This window comes from Lithobates pipiens, unplaced genomic scaffold, assembly GCF_037356315.1.
Source record: "Lithobates pipiens isolate NorthernLeopardFrog02 unplaced genomic scaffold, aLitPip1_a1.2 Scaffold_16, whole genome shotgun sequence".
Taxonomy (NCBI): domain Eukaryota; kingdom Metazoa; phylum Chordata; class Amphibia; order Anura; family Ranidae; genus Lithobates; species Lithobates pipiens.
The window spans coordinates 55,513,854-55,537,205 of NW_027507748.1; the positions used below are offsets into that span (position 1 = coordinate 55,513,854).

General features: G+C 41.9%; 1 protein-coding gene across 1 annotated transcript in view; it reads right to left on the reverse strand.

Annotated features, from left to right (window-relative positions):
• Positions 1-12,544: 12,544 nt before the first annotated feature.
• The window catches only part of DOP1B (DOP1 leucine zipper like protein B), a 202,967-nt gene continuing 192,159 nt past the window's right edge, over positions 12,545-23,352 (reverse strand). The window contains exons 33-37 of the mRNA XM_077479923.1: positions 21,321-21,457; positions 18,701-18,756; positions 16,283-16,441; positions 15,395-15,524; positions 12,545-14,178 (exon numbers count right to left, since the gene is read on the reverse strand). Coding sequence (XP_077336049.1) covers positions 13,924-14,178; positions 15,395-15,524; positions 16,283-16,441; positions 18,701-18,756; positions 21,321-21,457 — 737 coding nt within the window. The 3' untranslated portion in view covers positions 12,545-13,923. The remainder of the gene's footprint in view (positions 14,179-15,394; positions 15,525-16,282; positions 16,442-18,700; positions 18,757-21,320; positions 21,458-23,352) is intronic.

Sequence of the window (23,352 nt, forward strand, 5' to 3'; positions counted from 1 at the left end):
AAAAGCCGCGCCTCCGGCTCCGCCTTCGCCTGTGATAGGCGGAACACTGAATTTCCCAGCAGCCTGTGTTCCGCCTATCACGGACATCGTATCATCCTCGTACTACGGACGAGGATGATACGACGTCAGTGATAGGCGGAACACAGGCTGCTGGGAAATTCAGTGTTCCGCCTATCACAGGCGAAGGAGGAGGCGCGGCTTTTGAATTTTACAATGGCCGCCGAAGAGGGCACGGGACGGAGGCAAGGCAAGGCAAGGCAAGGCACGGCACGGCACGGGACGGGACGGAGGCAAGGCAAGGCAAGGCACGACACGACGGCAAGGCACGGCACGGGACAGCACGGGACGGAACGGAGGCAAGGAGGCAAGGCACGGGACGGAGGCTCGGGACAAAGGTAGGCTGGACACACACACACACACACACACACACACACGGATGGATACACACACACACAGGGATGGGTGGATGGATGGAGACACACACAGGGATGGGTGGATGGATGGAGACACACACAGGGATGGATGGATGGATGGAGACACACACACACACACACAGGGATGGATGGATGGATGGATGGAGACACACACACACAGGGATGGATGGATGGATGGACACACACACACACAGGGATGGATGGACGGACACACAGGGATGGACGGACACACAGGGATGGACGGACACACAGGGATGGACGGACACACACACAGGGATGGACAGGCATGTCTCACCCTCGGCTTATACACGAGTCAATAAGTTTGCCAGTTTTTTTGGGGGTAAATTGGGGGCCTCGGCTTATATTCGGGTCGGCCTATACTCGAGTATATACGGTATACCCTATCCCATATTTTAAATGCATTTTCTGTTAGATTATTTCCGTGTGGAATTACTACCCTCTTGTGGGGGGTTCCAAATTAACTTCCCTAAATGTGCTCCGCAACTCAAGTGCTCAACAGTTACCCACCTCTTACCAGTGCAATTTTTTTTGTCCATTCAACAATTCTCAATAGTACTACCGCATTGTAATATTTTTGAGCATCTGGAACCGCCAACCCACCCCGTTTTTTGGCTTGTTTTAAGATAGCAAAAGATACTCTGGGTTTTATTTTTCCACACAAATTTCATTAATAAAGATTTAAACTTTGTGAAATATACTTGCGGCAGTGCTATAGGCATCATTTGAAATTTATATAGAATCTTACGAAATATTGTCACCTTTACTGAGTTTACCCACCCTAACCATGATAATGGTCTGTTCATGCATCTTTTACATTCAGCTTTAATTTCATCTAGTAAAGGTATGTAATTTATTTTGTAAATCTTCTTTTCTGAGTTGGCCAGTTTGATTCCTAAGTATTTTAGTTCTTTCCGCCAAGGGAATTAACATTCTCTTTGAAGCGACCGTTCCTCCATTTTATTGATATTTATATTTAATATTTCCGATTTAAGCTGATTTATTTTGAAGTTAGATAGATCCCCATATTGTCCTAAGACCTTTAATAGGTTCGGCATTGTTTTCCTAGGGTTACTGACGTAAAACAATACGTCGTCCGCAAATGCGGCGAGCTTATGTTCCTCTTCTCCTATCTTTACGCCCATTATGTCTAGATTTCCTCTTATTGAAGCAAGTAGAGGTTCTAATGAGAGCACGAATAAGAGAGGTGATAGTGGGCACCCTTGTCTCATTCCCCTTTGCATCTCAAAGGGGGTCGATTCCAACCCGTTGATTTTTTTATATGCGCTACTAGGTGGTGGTATAATATTTTCATCCTCTGGATCATTCTTGGTCCCACTCCCATTATTTCTGTCGTCCAAAACATGAATCCCCAGTCTACCCTGTCGAAGGCTTTATGAGCGTCCGTCGACAGCAGCAGACCCGGGGGCCCGTCTTTCTCATCCACTGGAGCAGAAGTAAAGTTCTTATTCCGTTATCTCTTCCCTCCCTACCTGGTACGAAACCTACCTGATCCGAGTGCTGCTGAGGACGTCTCTGACGAAACGCGTACAGCGTCATTACGCACACACGTCACTTCCGGTGCGCCAGACCTGCTGGAACGCAGCCTGGAACGCACGCCGCGCGTTCAAGGGAATTGTTCTGCGGCGGACCGGCTAGTTGAGTACTTGGGCTGAAGATAGTGGAAACAAGCCCAATAACTTTTCAATTCTTTTAAACATTAATGGTCCTTTCTTTTTATGTTGGTTTTTTCACCTACGTAGCCCCATTCTTAACCTAATTAAGCCTGGCAAACGGCCCCCTGAGGAGACCACCATTTAACCCCACTTTAGCAAGGGGACTGTAATACTGGGGGAATAGGGCTTTTTTGGGACTAAGTGCAGTTACTCTGCAGACATATGGAAAGGGCTGTAGGTGATTCTGATTTTTACCTTTATTTTTTATTTTTATAACTTGTGGACTTTTGGTATATAAATATTTTTTGCACTCCGGAATCAGTGCTTTATATTTATTTTTTGTCTTGCATTTTTTCTTTTTTCTTTTTACTTTTTATATTCTAAAGATATATTGTTTTTTCTGTTTTTGCTGAAAAGGGTTGTTACATTTTTGTGAGCCGTATAACATAATTTATACACGGTGTATGCTGATGCATGGTTTGTTAGACTGCATCTTGCATAAAAAAACCCTTTTCTTGCATAGAGCGTTGTATAAAGTTTTTTTGTAATAAAGTATTTTTAAGTGGATACTAGCCTCCTACTATTTCTACATAACTAAAAATATCTGCGTTAAAGAAGAATATCAGACTGTTCTCCCCTCTTCCCCAATTATAATCAAAAATACTACACCATGAGGGAATTTTCTTTTATTTGAGGAATCACTAGTGGATATAAGGACGTATCTGCATCTCTTTAAAAGACCTTGAGAAGGACCCGTTGAAGACACAACTGGATGGTGGAATCTTCGGATAAACAGGATACAGATTATAGGCGTGTAACCCCCTAGGGGGTGAATGGATCTGGTGAGTGGGGATCCTTGAGGGGGAACAAGCACGAAAGTCACTAATAAAGCGCAGGCACTCTCACGAAAGTCACCTTTCCTGTATTCTGAAGAGGCGCAATTGCACATTGATACTGTTATAGAAGACTCACTGTGGACTGAAATACTTTTATGATATATATACTGTTTATTTCTTATATATACTGGTCTCATTTGACCCTTTCACATTTTCACATGCCTTTGGATTGGTGTATATATCACCGGATGTAATCGGACTTTACACATTTTTTGTCTCTTTGAATTTTGTTTATTGTTTTTATTTTGGATACCAATGTATGAGGAAATCTCTCGCTTCCTCTTTTCACATTTACCAATGTAGGGAGATCTGGTGTATCTAATAATTAGCACAAATAATTTGTATGAAAATTGGAGGCAGTTTTTTTCCCAATTAGAAAGGGTTTTTTCACTGTGTAACACTAAGTTTTTTTCTGGGTTTTTTTCTGTTCTTTTGCCTTTTTTTGTTTTTGCTTGTGGTTAGGTTTTTTCTACGGTAGAGGTTTTATTAATCATTTTTTATTTTTGTATTTATATATATATTTTTTGATCCGAATTTCTTAAATATTAATGAAACTATATGTAAAATAAGTGGTATTAGCTCACTTAGTAGAGGTGATACAAAGTGGTGTGTAATCACTTTTTGGCTTGAGTTTGAGGTGTTGGATAAATGGGGTGTTGCTGAGATAAAATACGGAACACGGGTTTAATTCACGCAGCCCCTGGGGACACGTTAAGGTGATAGACATAAAAGGTTTGAGGAAGCAAAGAGTGTTAATGAAACTAATTGGTTGGAGGTAGCGCCAATAACCTATAATCAAGAACGAGTGCACTAATGTACTCATCAGGCTCCTCATCCGCCCTGCCAGTACCTTAGCATATAATTTTGTATCTGCGTTGAGCAGAGATATTGGCCTGAAGCTCGTGCATTGTGTAGCATCTTTCCCTTCTTTCTGAATTACAGTGATTGTAGCCGATAGAGCCTCTCTACTCATTTTGTAGACTTCCCCCAACCCATTCATGTATCTGCATAATTTAGAGGTTAGAATTTCTTTATACTTTTTATAGTAATACATTGTGAACCCGTCTGGACCCGGGCTGACTCTGACAGGGCTCTGTTGATTTCCTCCTCCGTTATTGGCTTCTCAAGAATCTCCCCGTCATGCACACTTATTTTGGGCAGACTAGCTTTTTTTTTAAGAAAGCAGTAATATTTCTTTCTCTACTCACTGACTGTGCTCCCTGGTGTTCCTCGGAGTACATACCCTCGTAGTATTTTCTAAAAATTTCCGCTATTTCTTTTATTGTATGGGACATTGTCCTGTTTTTATTTTGAATTTTTCCAATGTAGTTTTTTGATTTTTTTACTCGGTTTGTCTCCCCATACATATCGTTCTCGAGCTAAGCGGTTAAATGCTCTTTTAGTTTCTTGATCTAGTAGGGCTTTTAGTTCCTCCCTTTTTATTGGCCAATTTTTGATACAAAGCTCTCTGTTGGTGCGGACCTTTTTTATGGAATTGTTCCATTTTGAATATGTCCTCCATTGATATTTTAATTTTCTCTGTCCTCCCTTTTTTTTTTTCTCTCGCTCCTACTGAAATCAAAATACCCCTAATGTATGCTTTATGTGCATCCCATAGTGTATGTCCTGCTATTCCCTCAGTTTCATTTATAGAAAAATAATGTTCTAATTCTTTTCCAACTTCTAAACTGCTTTCCCCGCCGCAAATCAATTCCTCATTAATTTGCCACGTCGAAGGCTGTTTCTCTGACTCACCCGGGATGCTCATTCTCATTTTCACTGGGGCATAATCGGAAAGAGTGATCGCTTCTATACTCGTTTCTAATACATAATCCAAAACCCCATGGTCTACGAATACGTAATCGATTCGGGAGTACGTCACATGTACCGGGGAGTAGAACGAATAGTTCAAGGTCCTTGGATGTTGGACTCTCCACACATCCACCATTTGGCAATCATACAGTTTACGCTCTATCTTTTTTAACTGTTCATTACTCGTCCGCTGCACCTTGGATGTGCTATCCACACCCGGGTTCATGCAGAAGTTTATATCTCCTATCAAAATCACATATCTGTTCTTAAACTCCATTAATTTCCTTAATATCTCTTTTAAATATTTTATGGGGTTACTATTGAGAGCATAGATATTTGCCAGCGTGCACTCCATTTCTTCTGGTTTACCCTTCAAGATCAAAACTCTGTCAAATGAAACCATGTTTTTTTTTTTGGAAAACCCAATTGTCACTCCTCTACCTCTTAGATATCGTATCTCCATAGTACCAGGTAGGGAAGTTTTTTGAGTACAATCTGACATTTGATTCAAGAGAAATGTGCGTCTCTTGTAAAGTGACTATATCTGCTCCGTACCGTTTTAACTCTTAACCACTTCAGCCCCGGACCAATTGTCAGCCTAAGGACCAGAGGTCTTTTTACAATTTCGCACTGCACTGCTTTAACTTTAACTGCTTTAACTGGTAATTGCACAGTCATGCAATGTTGTACCCAAACGAAATTTGCGTCCTTTTCTTCCTACAAATAGAGCTTTCTTTTGATGGTATTTGATTGCCTCTGCGATTTTTTTTTTTGCGATATAAATGGAAAAAGACCGAAAATTTGAAGAAAAAAATTTTTGTTTTGTTTTTTTTTGTTATAAGAAAAAATCAAATAAACTCAATTTTAGTCATACATTTAGGGCAACATTTATTCAGCCACATGTCTTTAGTAAAAAAAAATGTCAATAAGCGTATATTTATTGGTTTGCTGTGTCAATGCGTCATACTGGCCTATGTTTACTGAACGGTCCTAAGAATCTAAGGACACCTTGTCTAAGTCTAACGATATTCTGAGTGTTCCCTAGCCACTTCGCGCCATAGCCAAAAGACGGCTACAGCGCGGCGCTCAATTGCCAAGAGGGTGTCCCTAGACGTCCTCCTGCTTACATTCCCCCTGCGCTCCGCCGCGGGTGCGTGGCGGGGGAAATCTGTGTTGATTGCATCCTTTGGACACAGCCAAACATCGGAGTGTCCAATGGGAGATGATCTCATATGTAAACATATGAGATCATCTCTCATTGCCGACTCTCCCTCCTCACACAGAGACAGCGTGTGAGGAGAGAGAGCTTCCGTGCTGCAGCGGGAGTGAAAAAAAAAAAAACAGCTACACTAACACAACACAGTGCCATCTGTCCCCAGTGCCACCAATTAGTGCCATCTGTCCCCATCTGGCGCCAGTGCCACCTGTCAGGGTCACGTATCATCAGTGCCATCTGACATTAGTGCCACCTGTCAGTGTCACGTGCCATCTGTTATCAGTGTCACATGTCAGTGCCATGTGTCATCAGTGCCACGCATTAGTGCCATCTGTTATCAGTGTCGCGTATCATCAGTGCCACGTGTCATTGTCCTGGTTGCTCCAGGGCCTTCAAAAGTGTAATAGGTAGGTGTAATTTTCACATGGGTTATTTAACAGCTTGCCGAACGCCTCACGGCGATATACGTCGGCAGAAGGGCTCGTACAAGCAGAATCATGTACCAGTACGTTGCACTTTAAGAGGTGGCCAGCGTGCGCACGCCCGTGGCAAGCTCCGTGAGTCAGGTTGCAGGTCCCGCGATCTTCTCACGGGGAGGAAGAACGGGGAGATGCTAATGTAAACAAGCATCTCCTCGTTCTGCCTAGTGACAGTGTCACTGATCTCTGCTCCCTGTGATTGGACCAGAGATCAGTGACGTGTCACACACAGCTACGCTCCCCCACAGTTAGAAACACGCCCCTAGGACACACTTAACCCCTACACTGCCACCTAGTGATTAACCCCTTCACTGCCAGTGTCATTTACACAGGAATCAGTGCATTTGTATTGCACTGATTGCTGTATTAACGCCAATGGTCCCAAAAATGTGTCAAAAATGTCTGATGTGTCCGACATAATGTCGCAGTCAGGATAAAAATCGCTAATTGCCGCTATTTAAAAAAAAAAAAAAAAAAAATAATAAAAATGCCATAAATCTATCCTCTATTCCGCTATAAACGTTTGCGGAAACCAATAAATACTTTTTGCGATATACGTATCGGCCTAAACTGAGGGAAATTTTTTTTTTTTTATATATTTTTGGGAGATATTTATTATAGCAAAAAATAATGCTTTTTTTTCAAAATTGTCGCTTTTTTTTGTTTAAAGCGCAAAAAATAAAAACCGCAGGGGTGATCAAATACCACCAAAAGAAAGCTCTATTTGTGGGAAAAAAAGGACGTCAATTTTGTTTGGGAGCCACGTCGCACAACCGTGCAGCTGTCAGTTAAATCAATGCCGTGCTGAATCGCAAAAAGTGGTCTGGTCAGGAAGGGGGTAAATCCTTCCGGGGTTGAAGTGGTTAAAGATGCATTACACTTTGCAGTGATAATAGCTTCAACTCTTCTGGGAAGGCTGTCCACAAGGTTTAGGAGTGTGTCTATGGGAATGTTTGACCATTCTTCCAGAAGCGCATTTTGGAGGTCAGGCACTGATGTGGACGAGAAGGCCTGGCTCACAGTCGCCACTCTAATTCATCCCGATGGTGTTCTATCGGGTTGAGGTCAGGACTCTGTGCAGGCCAGTCAAGTTCCTTCACCCCAAACTCGCTCATCCATGTCTTTATGGACCTTGCTTTGTGCACCGGTGTGCAGTCATGTTGGAACAGGAAGGGGCCATCCCCAAACTGTTCCCACAAAGCTGGGAGCATGAAAGTGTCCAAAATGTCTTGGTATGCTGAGGCCTTAAGAGTTCCCTTCACTGCAACTAAGGGGCCAAGCCCAACCCCTGAAAAACAACCCCACACCATAATCCCCCCCCTCCACCAAATAATTTGGACCAGTGCACAAAGCAAGGTCGATAATTCCTCATAGTACTTCACTACGATTGTGTACAATTGTGTACCGTTTGTATGCTAGACAAGTTCCTGGCACACGCCCTTTGGGCAGAAGTCCGACGCTTTGTTTGGCCAACAATCTGATCATGTGTACAAGGCTTAAGACTGGGATGCCATTAAAGTTCATGTGTGTGTAAAGGCAGGCGTCCCAATATTTTTGACGATATAGTGTATATTACATTTATTATAGGGGCCTGAACATCTGCCCTAAAAGAGGGACAGCTGAGAAGGAAAGTTGGACCACTGTCTTCCTCATGGGTGGGAGCTAGGGGTGCAACGGATCAAAAAACTCACGGATCGGATCATTCCTCGGATCAGAGTCACGGATCAGATCATTTTTCGGATCAGCAAATAATTGAATTTGCAAAAACCTGTGAAAATTCCACCACCATATAGTCCCATACCGTAATATCCACGTCATCTCCCCCACTGTAATATTGGCTGAGCATGATGGCTGGCTATCACCAAGTATTGCAGAGTATTAGCAGCGTATTGCATTGCAAAGTATTGGCAGGGTATTGTAGAGTATTGCATTGCAGAGTATTGGCAGGGTATTGGATGGCTGTGACTGCACTTTTCACAGAGCAGCCCACATTGCTGCTTCCATACGATCTCTCCCCTCCACTGTACAGATCTGTACACAGAGGGGAGAGAGGAACCGGCGTCATCATGATGCCGGTTTGTTTACAAGTGATTGCTCCGTCATTGGACGGAGCGATCACATTGTAAACCCCAACGGGTGCACCAAGATGGCTGCCGCTTCGGAACTAAGGCCGAGACCGCAGAGCGCTCCGCAGCTTGTGCCGATCCGAACGGGGGGGGGGGGGGGGTGACCCGTTCGGATCACGGATTGGTGACGATCCGTTGCACCCCTAGTGGGAGCGGTCTTCCTCATGGGTGGGATCTCTATCTTCCTTATGGGTGGGATCTATTTTCCTCACGGGTAGGATTGCTGCCTTCCTCATGGGTGGGATTGCTGTCTTCCTCATAGGTGGGATCTGTCTCCCTAATGGGTGGGATTTCTGATTTCCCCATAAGTCTGATCAATGTCTTCAAATGCTTCTAGACATTGTAAGCAAAGAGAAAGTCCCACCTCACACTATGAGAAGGGGCCCATGATACATTCCTATGTCCTTTACCCATAGACACATATCATTGTTCTGAGTCATACAGAACACACACACAGAATAGAGGAAGAGACCGGACACTTCTCAGCAAATAAGGAACAGCTCAGTCCGGTTCTACAACAAACACACCCAGCCAGCCCGATCTATCTCCGCTCACACCATAGAAAACCATCACACCGCCTCACCTGACTTCATTCCTTCTGCCTCCACCTCAACTGAGCGGGAATATTCAACGCCGAGGAACGGGGCGGGGCTTAAGGAAGATCAATTGTGACTCGCAGTCCCTGCGCTAGCACGTGACGTCAGGTGAAGCTGGTGCTGGGGGCGCGGATAGGGGGCTCAGGGTGATCCATGCAGAGCTGTAAGGTGCAGATTGCTAGACTTGTGTCATCTCCTGGAAGATTGCTTATTTTTAATGCAGCAAAGAAAACACTACGTTTAGTTAGAAACATTCCTAACTTTTATCACCTACCCCCACTGTACATCTTCTCCCCACATTCACCACCTACCAGCCATAGTCTATTCCCTATCTTAATTTCCATCTTCCACCCCTAGCTTTCCTCTACTCCCAGTGTCCATCCCCTGCCCTCAGTGTACATACGCTACCCCCAGTGTCCCTCTCCTTCTCCCAGTGTCCATCTCCTATCGCCACAGTCCATAGCCTACTCCCAGTGTCCATCTTCTCCCCCCGTGTCCATATCCTACTCCCATTGTACATCTCCCATCACCAGTGTCCATATCCTACTCCTAGTGTACAACTCCTATCCCTGTGTCCATATCCTACTCCCAGTGTACATCTCCTTTCCCCAGTGTTCATATCCTACTCCCAGTGTACATCTTCTACCCCCCCACCGTCCATATCCTACTCCCAATTAGCTGCATTTAGGAATGTTCAAAATACCTACACTTAGAGAAAAATAGAATTCTGTGCAGCCAGAATCCGATTAGTAACTGAAAGGTTATGTTAAGGATCCATCTTGTTTCTGTCAGCCATCTTAATATTCCCAAACTTCAATTTTACAATATGTACAGTTTGAACGCCCCTTTAACTTCTCAGATAACTGTCTCAACATGAGATTCTTCTAACTCATTTGTTCTCACACACTTATCTAAAACTTTCACACATTTTCTCAGCATTCCTTCAGCTACTGGAGAAATCATGAACTGTCTCACACTTTGTTATCTTTTTCTCACATTATTTTAGCTAGCTTAGAACAATATCGTTTTGTCTTGACCAGCTGTAACCGTCTTGATGTCTACTGCGCATGTCTTATTCTGTGTGACGTGTAATTTACTATATGAATCACTTTGTGATAACTCAATACAATTAGTTCTCAAGAGACAGTATGGTGTGAGTGTCGTTTTTACATGCTCTTTGAGAACTGATTCCAGATATATCTGAAATTATACAATACATTGAATCTAAGGTCTGGGAGGTTGAAGGGACCACCCTAGACACAGGATTAACCCTTTCAGTAACTGTCTATATTAATGTAAACTCCACTAAAATGGCTTTAAAGCAGGAACTTCTAAATGCAGGAAAAAGATCTGAGAAGCGTTGAAGTATTTTACACTTCCCAAACTTCTAATAAAAGCTAAACACAGGAGTGCAATCATGAATGGGGCCTTGGAGAACTTCATACAGTTAGTCCTCATTCACACATGCACTCCTACACTTCATTTTTCTAAAGCCCCGTACACACGAACCAAATGGCGGGCGGCATTGGCATTGGCAATAGAAACTGGCCTACATTCAACCTATGTGTACTGTAGCCAATCCAGCCGGCTTCTGTTGAAGGGGCATGACCGAAAAAGGAGTGTTTTGATGGGGCCCGTCCCCCTGACAGAACACAATAGAACAACAGGGAAGATCGCTGTATTAACATCGGACTGTCGTTTTTTGTTTTTTTTCGTTCAGCCCGCTGGGTTGAACTAAAGGAAGACTAGCAGTATGTACTAGGCTTAAGTCTTCGCAGCCCATTAGTACCTCTCTGCCATGCACAGATAAAGTTACTGTGTAACCAGCCCAGAGTTTCTCAATCAGGGGGCTGTGGAACCCTGGGGACCCTCTCAGATAAGTTTCCACAGACAAATTAGATTTTTTTTCCCCTATCTTCCCAATGACCACAAGTGTATGGATCATTCTTCTGACCCACTGACATCACACTAATGTATTGTGAGTTGTAGATATAGTAATGTTTAGCAAAGATTCCATGAGACCACAAAGTTATTTCAAGGGTTCCCTGAGGCTGGAACATTATTCCAAGGGTTCCTCTGTGTTGAAAAGTTTGATCCAGCCACATACTTGAACAACCTTTCTCAACCTAGACGGAACCCTTGAAAGAAAATTTCACGTTTTAGGGTATTCCTGCTAAAAAAAATATTTCATGTACAGTACATTGGCATGATCGGTATGTTTTAGATAAAGTATAAGCATAACAAGTATATTTGTACCACAGAGAGGATCATATTTAACACCCTCCTGTGACAAACTTTTTCAATAATCATGACATGGCTTAGGGAACCCCTAACAACCTTTGAAGGAACCCAAGGCTTCCATAAAACTCTGGGTGAGGAATGGTACAGTAGAGTGTCAGAGCATGGTATGTAGGACATCTGATCACATAGGCTCACTGGAAACACAACTAAAACATAATTAAAAAAGTATTGTGTTTGGTTGTGGTAGAATGACTCCTTCTACCAATGTGTTTTGAGGACCTGGACCTTCCGCATTTGACTGCATTCAACAAAGTGAAAACAAGTCCTAGAGTGGCTTACATCTACAGTTAGTGTTTTTTATGAGTGTAGTGTACAGGATCTCAATAGAAACATCTTAGATGTGAATACTGTAGTTAGATACATTTAGGGATAACCGTTTGTGGACACCCCTCCAAATTACTTGATCTAAGGTTGGGTTTTCAGCAAAGGGTACGGTTAATGCCAAAATATACAAAGACATTTAATGTATTATACCTTTCTACACTCATGGCGACAGTTTGAGGAAGACATTTTTTTCCCCAGTATAACTTTACCCTTGAGCACAAAGCCCGCTCCATAAAGATATGTTTTGACCAGCTTGGTGTTAAGAAACTTAAATGGACTGCACATAACTCCTTGAGATAAACTGGAAGGCCAAATGTGGACCAGCTATTCTCATTCAACATCGGTACCTGACCCCACAAATGCTCTTGGCTCAGTAGGCACTAATGCCTACACAAGCGCACCCAAAAAAAGCTTTCCCAGAAAAGTGGAGGCTGTTGTAGTGGCAGTATGCATGGTAGGATGAAAGCAACTACGTATTCATACATTTGGTTTTGGAATGGGATGTCCAGTAACTCAGTTTAGGTGTGATAGGGGTCTACAAGTTTTTCTCAATATGGCTAAAAGTGACAAGACATAACTCACTGATCTCATTAGTACTAAATACAATAGTTGTTGGTATAACAAACACAATATTATTTGTGTACAGAGAGAACATGCTCAAAAACCTCTTTGGGACAATTTTATTCGCTCTTTTTTTCACCAACATTAAATTGGTGTCATAATATTTACTGCAATGCTTGAAACATTAGTGCAAATTAGGAATAATAACTTAGACTATTACAGTTCTATAACAGGAATGTTGGAAATTTTACAGAAACGGAAGTGGATTCCAGACCAGCATTGTCTAGTTATAGTAGCCATAGGAGAAGATGATCAGCCTGTCTTTGAAATAATAGTTGAGCACTGCTGCGGTTGTCTGTCTTAACATATTGCGAAAATAGATAAACTGAATTGAGGAAAACTGGATCCATGCGACAGTTTTCAAATGAATTGCTCTTTAATATATGTGTGCTAATTTGTATGGTCCATAGTCATCCGTGTTGATTCATGAACCCTGTGGCAAAATGTATGAATTGTGTGGAACAGATAAGAGAACTGGCAAACTCACCTTGAATGCATCAGATTTACCCAGCTTGCACAATGTTTTCTCCTCTTCTGCTACAGCATGGTATACTGTGATTTAGGCCTGGTTCACTCTAGTTTGATTTCAGATGTGACTTGTGTCGCAAAGAATCGTATGACAATGGAAATCACATTGTTTTCAATGGTGTCCCTTCACATCAATGCGACTCTGAACTCTTTTTGGAAAAGTTCCTATAATACTTCAGTGTGATTTCAGTGCAATTTTGGCCCCATAGAATATACAAACCTTATCAAAGTTGTATCCTAGTAGCACTACATAATCACACTGAAAGTTGGATCAAAATCATATTGCGGCAGCGTGAACCTAGCTTTAGGTATAAATGTTCCCTTAATTTACTATGGCAAAGACTGGTCAAAAAGTCTAGCAATTATGCTAAAATAATCTCTTCCCACGACCCTGTACTTGGAATATCTTCAGCCTCTGTGACTACCTGGCCTGATACAATGCTTTTTTCCCCCCCAGCTATTATCCTATGGGTTTATGGCCTATATATGTATATATAGATACAATGGTTTGTACGTGTAAAAACAAAGGCAATGGTCTATACTGCTCACAGCAACCAAACTCTTGCTGTCATTTTTCATGTGTGGATTAAAAAATGAAAGCAAGAATCCCATTGGTTGCTTTGGACCACACGTCTATGCTTCTGTACCTTCATATTATGTATCACACACATAAGTGCCTTCTATATCTTGTGGATTTTCACAGAAGTATTTAACCTAAAATGTCCCTCCGCAGCTTCTTTCACATTAAAATTCAATATATTTACAGTTATACTCTTATCTAACAAGCAAATATTGTTTCTTCATTGTGATGGAAAGCTTTTAAGTCACATTATCTCCTCGATTTCAGTACAGGTCGTAGTTATAGGCTACCATATAGTTCAATGGATTCCATCTGATTAATTTCCCATGCTCTCTAAGATGTCATATTCCACGTTTTCTTCAAGTTCCTTCATCACCCTTGTAGTGTCTTCCACTGGGTATTCCACAGAACCATAGAGACCTTGTGCTGTTCCAGAACTTCTTGCCTTTGCTTTAAACACATAACTTAGTGTCCTGAAAAATGGCATGAGCTGGGTGATCTTCGATATAGAATGAAGATTGAGGAGAGGGAACTCATTTCTCCTAAAACTGGAGTCTTCAACGACATGTTCCTGAGATAAAGGAGACAGCATAAGTACAGTTATTACCATACAAGCAATCTCACCCACCTTGAAATCCTAAAAAGAAGAAAGTTGACACTGAAAGCACACCTGCGTATGACAATTTTATTTTATATATCTACCTGAAGACCAGGCCTTTTCTGGCACTTATTGTTTACATGTAACAGTCAGTATTTTTTGCTGGGTATGTCTTAAATTTCCCCAACATTATATATTTTTTAAGCAGAGGCCCTAGAGAATAAATTGGTGGGTTTTGTGATTTTTAATGTCACACAGTATTTGCAAAGTGGCTTTTCAAGCACAATTTTTTTGGGGAAAAAATACTTTTTTTTTAATTGAATGCAGAACAAAATAATACATGACCCAATTTTTTGGTAAATTATAAAAGATGATGTTACACCAAGTAAACAGATATCAAACATGTCATGCTTTAAAACTGCACACCTGTGCGATAGCAACAAATGTCATACATTTTACTATCCATCTGGGACTGTTTAACAGCCTTTTTACGGGTTACCACTTTAGATTTACATGTGAGGTCTGGTGCTAGAATTACTACACATGATCTGACATATGACCCAACATCCCTCCTCCGACCTTAAAAGCATTTGAACACAACAAGATCGACCATTTGATTTTTGAAAATGGTGCCATTTACATCCAGAAACCGGAAAGTGAAGTCAGATCATCGCTTCCAGGTTACCAGAGCGAACAAAGCCAATCCAGTTGGGACTCAAGATCCTGGTAAAGCTGTGTCCCCTCCCGCTGCTTGTAAAACCAATTCAGTGGCTAGTTAGCCATTAGGATTGCTTTTACAAGTGAGCCGACTGTCGGCTCTAAAAAATGGTTAATGGTAGCAGCCGCAGGCATCATCCCGGTATAAGCACTTGAAGTCCAACGGCGATATGAACAACCAACTCACTCACCCATGCACCCCCCTCTTCAACTGCTAACAATCTTAAAAAAAGAGAAAATTTCTTCCTGACCCCATATAATCAAAGAAATCAATGTCCTGCATTAGAACAATTATACTGGCAGATTAATTGTAAAAAAAATAAAATAAAAAAATCACACAGTCATTTTTAAAGGAAATATAGAAGCTGCCGTTGCAGAGCTCTTCCATAAAAGATGGCGGGTCTGATGTCCCCAATAGTGTTTTCTCTTTAGGTTAAGAAAGATGACTGAAAGCTCCCATGTAAATACTCACCCCAAACCTGAACTTCATAAGTTCCAATATCCGAACGACATGCGGTTTGCATTCTTGGTGGTTCTCTACCACTTCTGTGGAGATAACACAGGCCTCTGTGTCAACCTCAGGGACAAACGCCCATCTGTACCTGCACAGTAATGAGAACAAAGCCAAATTACCAGATCATCAATGATTAACAGATACAGTAAATGGGCTTTATCATTAGGGGCTCCATCAGGACGGGCAGACTGACCTTCAACCAAACGGTGCCTGCAAACTTCAAAGGCCAACGCCATTGGCTAGAGCATGCAGCTCAAAATCGATGATCTTATTACCTATGACATACTTTTCATGGACCACCAATGTTAGGGGCATTCTTCCTCCCACTGAACAGAATGTAATAGGGAAACTATCTCACTGATCATAATTTAAGGGCGTCTTCCACTCATTGTTCACCAATGTAGGAAAGACACATCTTCCACTAACCATAAATGTAAGGGGACAATTCACTGATCACCAGTGCAAGAAATACATTTCTCCACTGACCACCATTAAGTGAGTCAGTCTTTCTAACTTACCTTATTCTTTTATTTATTATATCTAATCTGCTGGTACTGCAAATGTACAGTGAGCTGCAGATAAACATTTTAGTATGAGGTGGATTGACTAAGACCTGAAAATTATTTCAACAGTTCCCCTGGGGTAGAAACATTCTCTAATGTCTATAATCATGCTCATGTACAGACTTGTTCAAAATTGACCTGGCAGTGGTTAAAACCTTGTTATGTTTCGGGGTTGAGGAAAGAAACTCGAAAATTGCAGGAAATCCAAACACAGGGAGAACATACAACAGTTATGCAGATTGTGTCCTTAGGGGAAGTCCAACACAGACCAAAGGGGACTTACATCTGAAACAGTGGCATCCTATCCGGGGGAAAGGAAAGTGCGGTGTCAAGGAACTTGCACGCAGATAAATACATGTCCAAGCTGTTCTGCTGGATCTCCACATACACAGGCCCATTGCTCTCTGTCATGGCAGCTTTCTGTTTGTTTGTCTTGCTATTCCTATTAGAAAAAAAGTTAATTGAAGCAGTAACAGGACAAAAGATGCAATCAATGCATGTGCTTATTAGGGAAAGTGGGACCTTCTGTGGTTGTAATAGTCTGATAGAATGATCAAACTGTCTTGTGTGTGGGCCCCATGAAGGTTTAATGCATGAAAGCGTGATACAGGAAAAAAAAAAAGTTTACCCATAGCAACTATAGAGCTTCTGTTATTTTTACAGTTCAGGTTTGAAAATGAGACAAGGATTCTGACTGGTTGCCACAGGCAACAATTAATTATTTCAGTAATGGAATTTGAATACATCAGCCACTTAATGATTTGAAAATCAGTTTATCAAAAACTGATGCTTCAGGTTTAGACAGACATTGGCATATTGAATACCCATCTGCTACTGGTATTTTCTTGGGACTCTGGGGCCAAATTTTAGCATGAATTCTCGCCAGCTCTGTCCACTTACCATATATAATATTCTTACTATGCTATAATTTAGCAGATATATTTCAAATGCCTTAAAATTGAACCCCAGGCAGAGAGGGGAAAGGTTGGAACAAAAAACAGGGAGATCATACAAACGCCATCCAGACAATGTCCCTGGTCAAACTGAGCTGCCAAATTGCAGCGCTAATCAGTGAGCCTTCATTCTGCATAGTGGTCATCTCTTCTTGTTGTGTCCCCCTTTCGTTTTATTAAAGCGGAGTTCCGCCAGCAAAAAAAAAATATATTAAAAGTCCACAGCTACAAATACTGCAGCTGCTGACTTTTAAAATAAAGACACTTACCTGTCCAGGGCGCCCGCGACATCCTCATCTGAACTGACCCATTCCTCGGCACCATGTGGGGGTGCCAGCATCTTAAGTAAGGGAATCAGGAAGTAAACCCTTGCGGCTTCACAGCCCATTTCCCTACTGTATGCACGAGTCGCGCTGCGCATTCTAACTGGTCCCTGCTGTCTTCTGGGACCTGTGTGTATACCAGAAGACAGCGGGGGGGGGGAATTGAGGACATGGTGTAGATTGCCGCAGATACTACAGCGATCTTTTGCCAGAAGTGGGAGCAAATATCTGGATTAGATGGGTATCTGCTTCCCCCTGAAAGGTGGCAAATGTGACACCGATGGGGAGGGAGGAACTGGGTCAGCGAAAGTTCCATTTCTGAGAGGAACTCCACTTTAATATGGAGCTGGAACGAAAGCCGGGTGCACACTACTCATTGTTTTTCATTCAACCCCACGGGTTGAATGAAAAAAAAACACAGTCAGATCGGGTCGGAGCCGCTGTGCTAACCTGCTGAGCTGTTGTGTTCTGTCAGGGGGACGCCCCCCCGCCAGAACGCTCTAATCAGCACTCTATGCCATTGGCTGGGAGCGCTGATCGGGAGTCGGTCAGATGCTGGTTTTCCAGCATGCACGACCGGCTTCTGTCGGACAGCCCGACATACACACAGGCTGAATGCCGGACATTTTTTTTTCCAACCGCCTGTTATTTTCCGACATTCGGAGCTTAAACAGAAAAGAGACCATAATGAGATTATGTGGCAGACCAGAGGTAGAGCGATCCTGGGAAAGAAAAGAAGTGAGTGGATTAATTAACCAGGCTTCACCTACACCTGAAATATTGCCTCTAGAGGGAATGTCCCTGTAAAGGGTTACTAAACCCTAGTTTTTTTATTTTATTTTTTAAATAACAAACATGTCATACTTACCTCCACTGTGCAGTTGATTTTGCACAGAGTGACCCCGATCCTCCTCGCCTGGGGTGCCACAGCGGTGCCAGTGGCTCCTCCTCTTCTCAAGTGCCCTGTTGGAGAAGCGCTCTCTTTTGGGACACCTGTGCGGGCACGCTTCTATTGACACAGAAAGCAGGACTCGGCCCCGCCCCTGGTGCCCGTGTCATTGGATTTGATTGACAGCAGCAGGAGCCAATGGCTGCGCTGCTGTCAATCTATCCAATCAGGACATGAGACACCAGCCATAGACAGGGCTCAGGTAAGTAATACAGGGGGATCTGGGGGGCTGCAGCATGAGAGAAGGTTTTTCACTCTACTGCATAGAAAAACCACGAGGTTTACAACTCCATTAAGCCTGTTACATTGGGTCATAATTATAAAGTAAAACAAGAAATGCCTGCATCATACATAGCTTCTTATCAATCGTCTTCTATTCTCCTTCCATTTCCTAGAGTGTGTGAGATACTCCTATCTGACAATTGGATAAATGATGCCCATTGTTGCAAAAAAAACGTAACCCTGACATCTCTTACTTTGATGTTGGCTCTTCTTCCACCAAATCCTCTAGTAGTTGAACAAACACGTGTATCTGAAAACGAGAATATACATTGCATGAATTTACAGGATTTAAGACAGCTCATGCAACCTGAAAGGTTACATCACCCTGTCATAAACAGAAAGGCTTGATATGTTTAAAAAGAAAGTACTTAGAGGAACATAAAGAGGTGTACTAGAAAATGGAGTCTGGAGGTCCCGACATAATAATGAACTTAATAAAAGGTATAAGGATGCTAGATTATCAGACATCCTACATGCTGGTCATCTAAAATGAGTCGGTCAACAAAAAAGAGGCTATTAACAAATCCAAATTGTAACCAGAAAGCAACAATATACATTTCTGCTTTGAGTCTGTTTATTTTATTAGACAATTACCTTGCCATTACTAAAGATAATTAATACAAATTATATATATATATATATATATATATATATATATATATATATATATATATATATTTTTTTTTTTTTTTAGAACAAACAAGGCTTTATTTTGCTGCTAAATCTTGTTGAAACAATTTTATTTTTGATGCAATTAATAGACAAAAATGTAACAAAACTAAACAAATTACACCTTTCTACTTTAATCAGTTACTTTAGAAAAAAATGGTTACTGCAGACAAAAAAAAAAAAAAAAAAAAAGCATTTTAGTCCATAATTTGTTCTGTAAAATTACAAAATTATGATTCCGGGTTCAAAAGGCTGCAACATTATTTCCAAATAAAATATTGACTTTTCTTTCTAGTTTGTGAGTTTTTTTTTTTTTCTGGGAGTGTGTAGCTTGCCTAATTCCACAACTGGTTAAATATGCAGGTCATTCTGTATCTTACAGTTGCCAATTCTAGACTATCTGTTCTAATTCTACCTCACTTGAATAGCAATTCTACGGTGTAAAATATTGATCAATACAGAAAGTTAGGAGTTTAAAGCGGAGCTCCACCCAAAAGTGGAAGCTCTGCTTATCTGTCGTTGTCGTCCCCCCCGATGCCACCTGTCTCTGTTTTTGGCAGGTACCTGTCTCCACTTCTGTTGGACCTTGCCACTGTGAGGTACGTCAGAAGCTCGGCCCCCCTCCCCACCACTGGGCCATTCAGAAAGCGCAGTAGGGAATTGGCTGTGAAGCCACAAGGCTTCACTGCCAGTTTCCTTAAAGGCTATGGTGGTGGCAACAACTGAGTGCCGGTGGCTGAGGCTGGGGTGCTGACACCACTGGATTCCAGGACAGGTAAGTGTTCTAAAATTAAAAGTCAACAGCTACAGTATGGGGGTTATTTACTAAAGGAAAATCCATTTTGCACTGCAAGTGCACTTGGAAGTAAAGTCGCTGTAGATCCGAGGGGGACATGCAAGGAAAATAAAAAAAAAAAACAGCATTTTAGCTTGTAAATGATTGGATGATGAAATCAGGAGAGCTTCCACTCATTTCAGATGCACCCTTTAGATTTAAAGCGACTGCACTTTCAAGTGCACTTGCAGTGCAAAGTGGATTTGCCTTTCCTAAATAACCCCCTATTTGTAGGTGCTGACTTAATTTTTCCCTGGGGGGGGGGGGGGGGGGGGGGTCACCGCTATAAGTGCATTCCATTTATTGGATAATGTAAAGCCCAAGAAAACCCTTGCTATTTATTACTGTAATGTCATTTATCATATACAGTGATAAATATGAGGGTATTATACTTTTTTTGAACTATTAAGTGCTGCAGCAAGGATTAAAATATATGCTATTAGTGTAAAGGTGGCCAGACCCCCCCCCCCCCATTGACAATATAGGCTAAAAGGATAACATGCACTGCTTCTAATGTATCCAATGAAAGCCAGAGCCAGATTAACGTAGGGGCTATTGGAGCTGCAGCTCCAGGCCCCTACCTTAATATAGGCCCAGCAGGGACGGACTGACCATTTGGATACTGCACTGCATGAGACGCTCCTTGTACCTCCTGCAGCAAGGGGAATCTGAAAGTCGGGGTGATCGGTGCGGCGGGCAATCGCAAGCACCATCACCACTCACCACCAGCTGAAAGCCACTCCACCTCCTCTAGAAGGAAATTGATGCTTGTAATTGCGCCCCCCCATACTGATCACCCAAGACTGTCTATTAGATTCCCCCTGCTCTGGGCCCCCCTGTGTATGCAGTACTGACACCTTCCACTGCTCCATTCACCCAAAAAAGTATTGTTAAAAAAAATGTAAAAAATATAAAAAACCTCCAACAAATAATAATAAATTAAGAAAATAATTCAAAAATGTAATAAATAATTAAAAAAATTAAGGGCTCATTCACATGGCTTCTCTTGCGCATACAGTGTGAATTTTTAATTTTATTTATTTCCATAAAAAGCCCCATCAAAATCCTCAGCACCAGGCCCATGATACTCTTGAACTGGCCCTGATGAAAGCATGTGACACTCCTGGACACAATGCTGACATCATCTATCACAACATCCACCCCCAGCTGCTAGATCTTGCAGGGATCAGATCATCTGGAGACAATCCTTCCATCCCCTAATCAAGGCATGTTTACAAGTGAAGGTCTTTTATGAATCCTGGTAGACCAAAAAATTGTGAAAACGGAAGCATGGGTCCCGGCATACTTACCAATTCAGTCACCATAATTGGCCACAACGAGGTAAGATGCTGCTGCGAAATTCTCAGTAACAAAACACGGAAAAACAGGAACATCTGAGCCGCCATTATAGCCGTCTGTCCTACACGAATATTTTCTGTCAGACGCTCTAAGGACAACCAATAGTACACAGTATGTTAACCTTAGTTCTGGTACCTTTTATCATCTACTATGGGCTTTTCTGGTTTGTTACTAACTATGTGTAATAATGCTACTATAACATGAATTTTATATAATAATGTTACTATAATATGAATTTGATTATGTTATTATCATGTATAATTTTTAAATTTTGCTTATTATAATATTGATTTATCATTAACCTATTTATTGTACCATCTCTCTGTGCATCGCCATTAAATTATCATTTTATTCATTGATTTAATTGACCCTCAGTGTCTTGGTTCATATAAAGTCCCGTTGCTGCCCACTCGTTGTCCCTTCTTCCCTTCTTTTTGTTCAACAATGGGATTCTGTACACAGGTTGTTAAATTCCTCCATGACACCATGAGCTCTCAGTTAACCTTGCACCCTAAACAGTGCTTTATGTCTTTTTCTTATCCCAGACCTTGACAAATTCACCAAAATGTTCTTACACAGCTAGAAAACTGATAGCAAGACAGTGGATGAGGGATGTACCCTCCTATATGAAAGCTTGGATTCGTGAAATAAATAATATTCTGACCTAAAAGAAATGTTTATACATACACAGGGGCTGCACATCTAAATACAATAAGGTTTGGGATCATTGGTTACATTCTACCGCAATGTGTGTGTGAATATACTATACTTGAGTAGTCACTCCCTTGAACAGCTTGCAGCCCAATTTGATTTGGTTTGTGTACTTCCTTCTTATATTTCTAATGTCCATGAATATTGTGTACCTGGTACTCACGCTCTTCTCTTGTAGCTGTTGTTAACACTGCGGGGTTGATTTACTAAAGGCAAATAGACTGTGCACTTTGCAAAATGCAGTTGCACTCTGAATGCAGCTGCTCCAGAGTTGGTAAATGAGCAGAAGTTCTGCTGATTTCCATTATCCAATCATGTGCAAGCAAAAATGCTGTTTTTTGTTTTCCTTCCATGTGATTGGGTAATCTTTGCATAATGAAGCTTTACCTCAATTTCTAAGCTCTGGAGCAACTGCAAAGTGCACAGTTTGTTTGCCTTTAGTAAATCAACTCCTGTATGTCTCTTGGGACCTCTATGGCCTCTCATGAGAGGCACGCAAGGATATCTACTTGTAATCTCAAGTCTATGCCTAATTGGTGACATTTCTCTTTTCTTTTTATGTCCATTATGTACTGTTACACTTTGTATTATGGGGGGAAACAAAACCTCTTTTTGTACCTTATGCTCCTTTTGTGATCCTCTGTACTTACTTTATTAAAATCACTGTTGTAATCAGTACACAGTATGTGACATAATAGCAAAATTGGTTAAAGAGGTAAAAAAAAAAAGATCCTGTTACCTTATAGCGGATTAATAGCACCATTTTTGTGCTGTCTAATCTGGTCGATCTTACCCATTCCGGTGTCCCTCTTAGTGTGCTGACCCACGGTAATCAGGACTGCTGATCCATGACTGCTGTGGTTAGGTTACGTGCCTCCGTCATCCTGCTTCTCTGCACTCTCCCCCTCCCTTTCTGCCTGTCAGCTCCTGTGTGCATGAGCCATCTTTGTCCCCCCCTCCTGCCACTATTAGTAGCTGGCAGTAAAGGTAAAGTAATATTACGATTACTAATACTATTAGTAGCTGGCAGTAAAGTTAAAGTAATATTACTGCCAGCCCCTCTGTTCTAGCAATCCATCCTACACTGTGTAAAGGTTTGTATAAAAGGATGCCTGTAAATACCTTATCTCAAATTTTGTTATAGCTGGTCACGTGACTTCCGGCTTCTCTCCTCCCCCATCTAAGAGCTACAGCGGGAGGGACTGAGCGCCAGCACATCGGTTACGTGACCTCCCCAGCTGCCATCAGAGGGGGATCTCGGCCTTTCCTGCT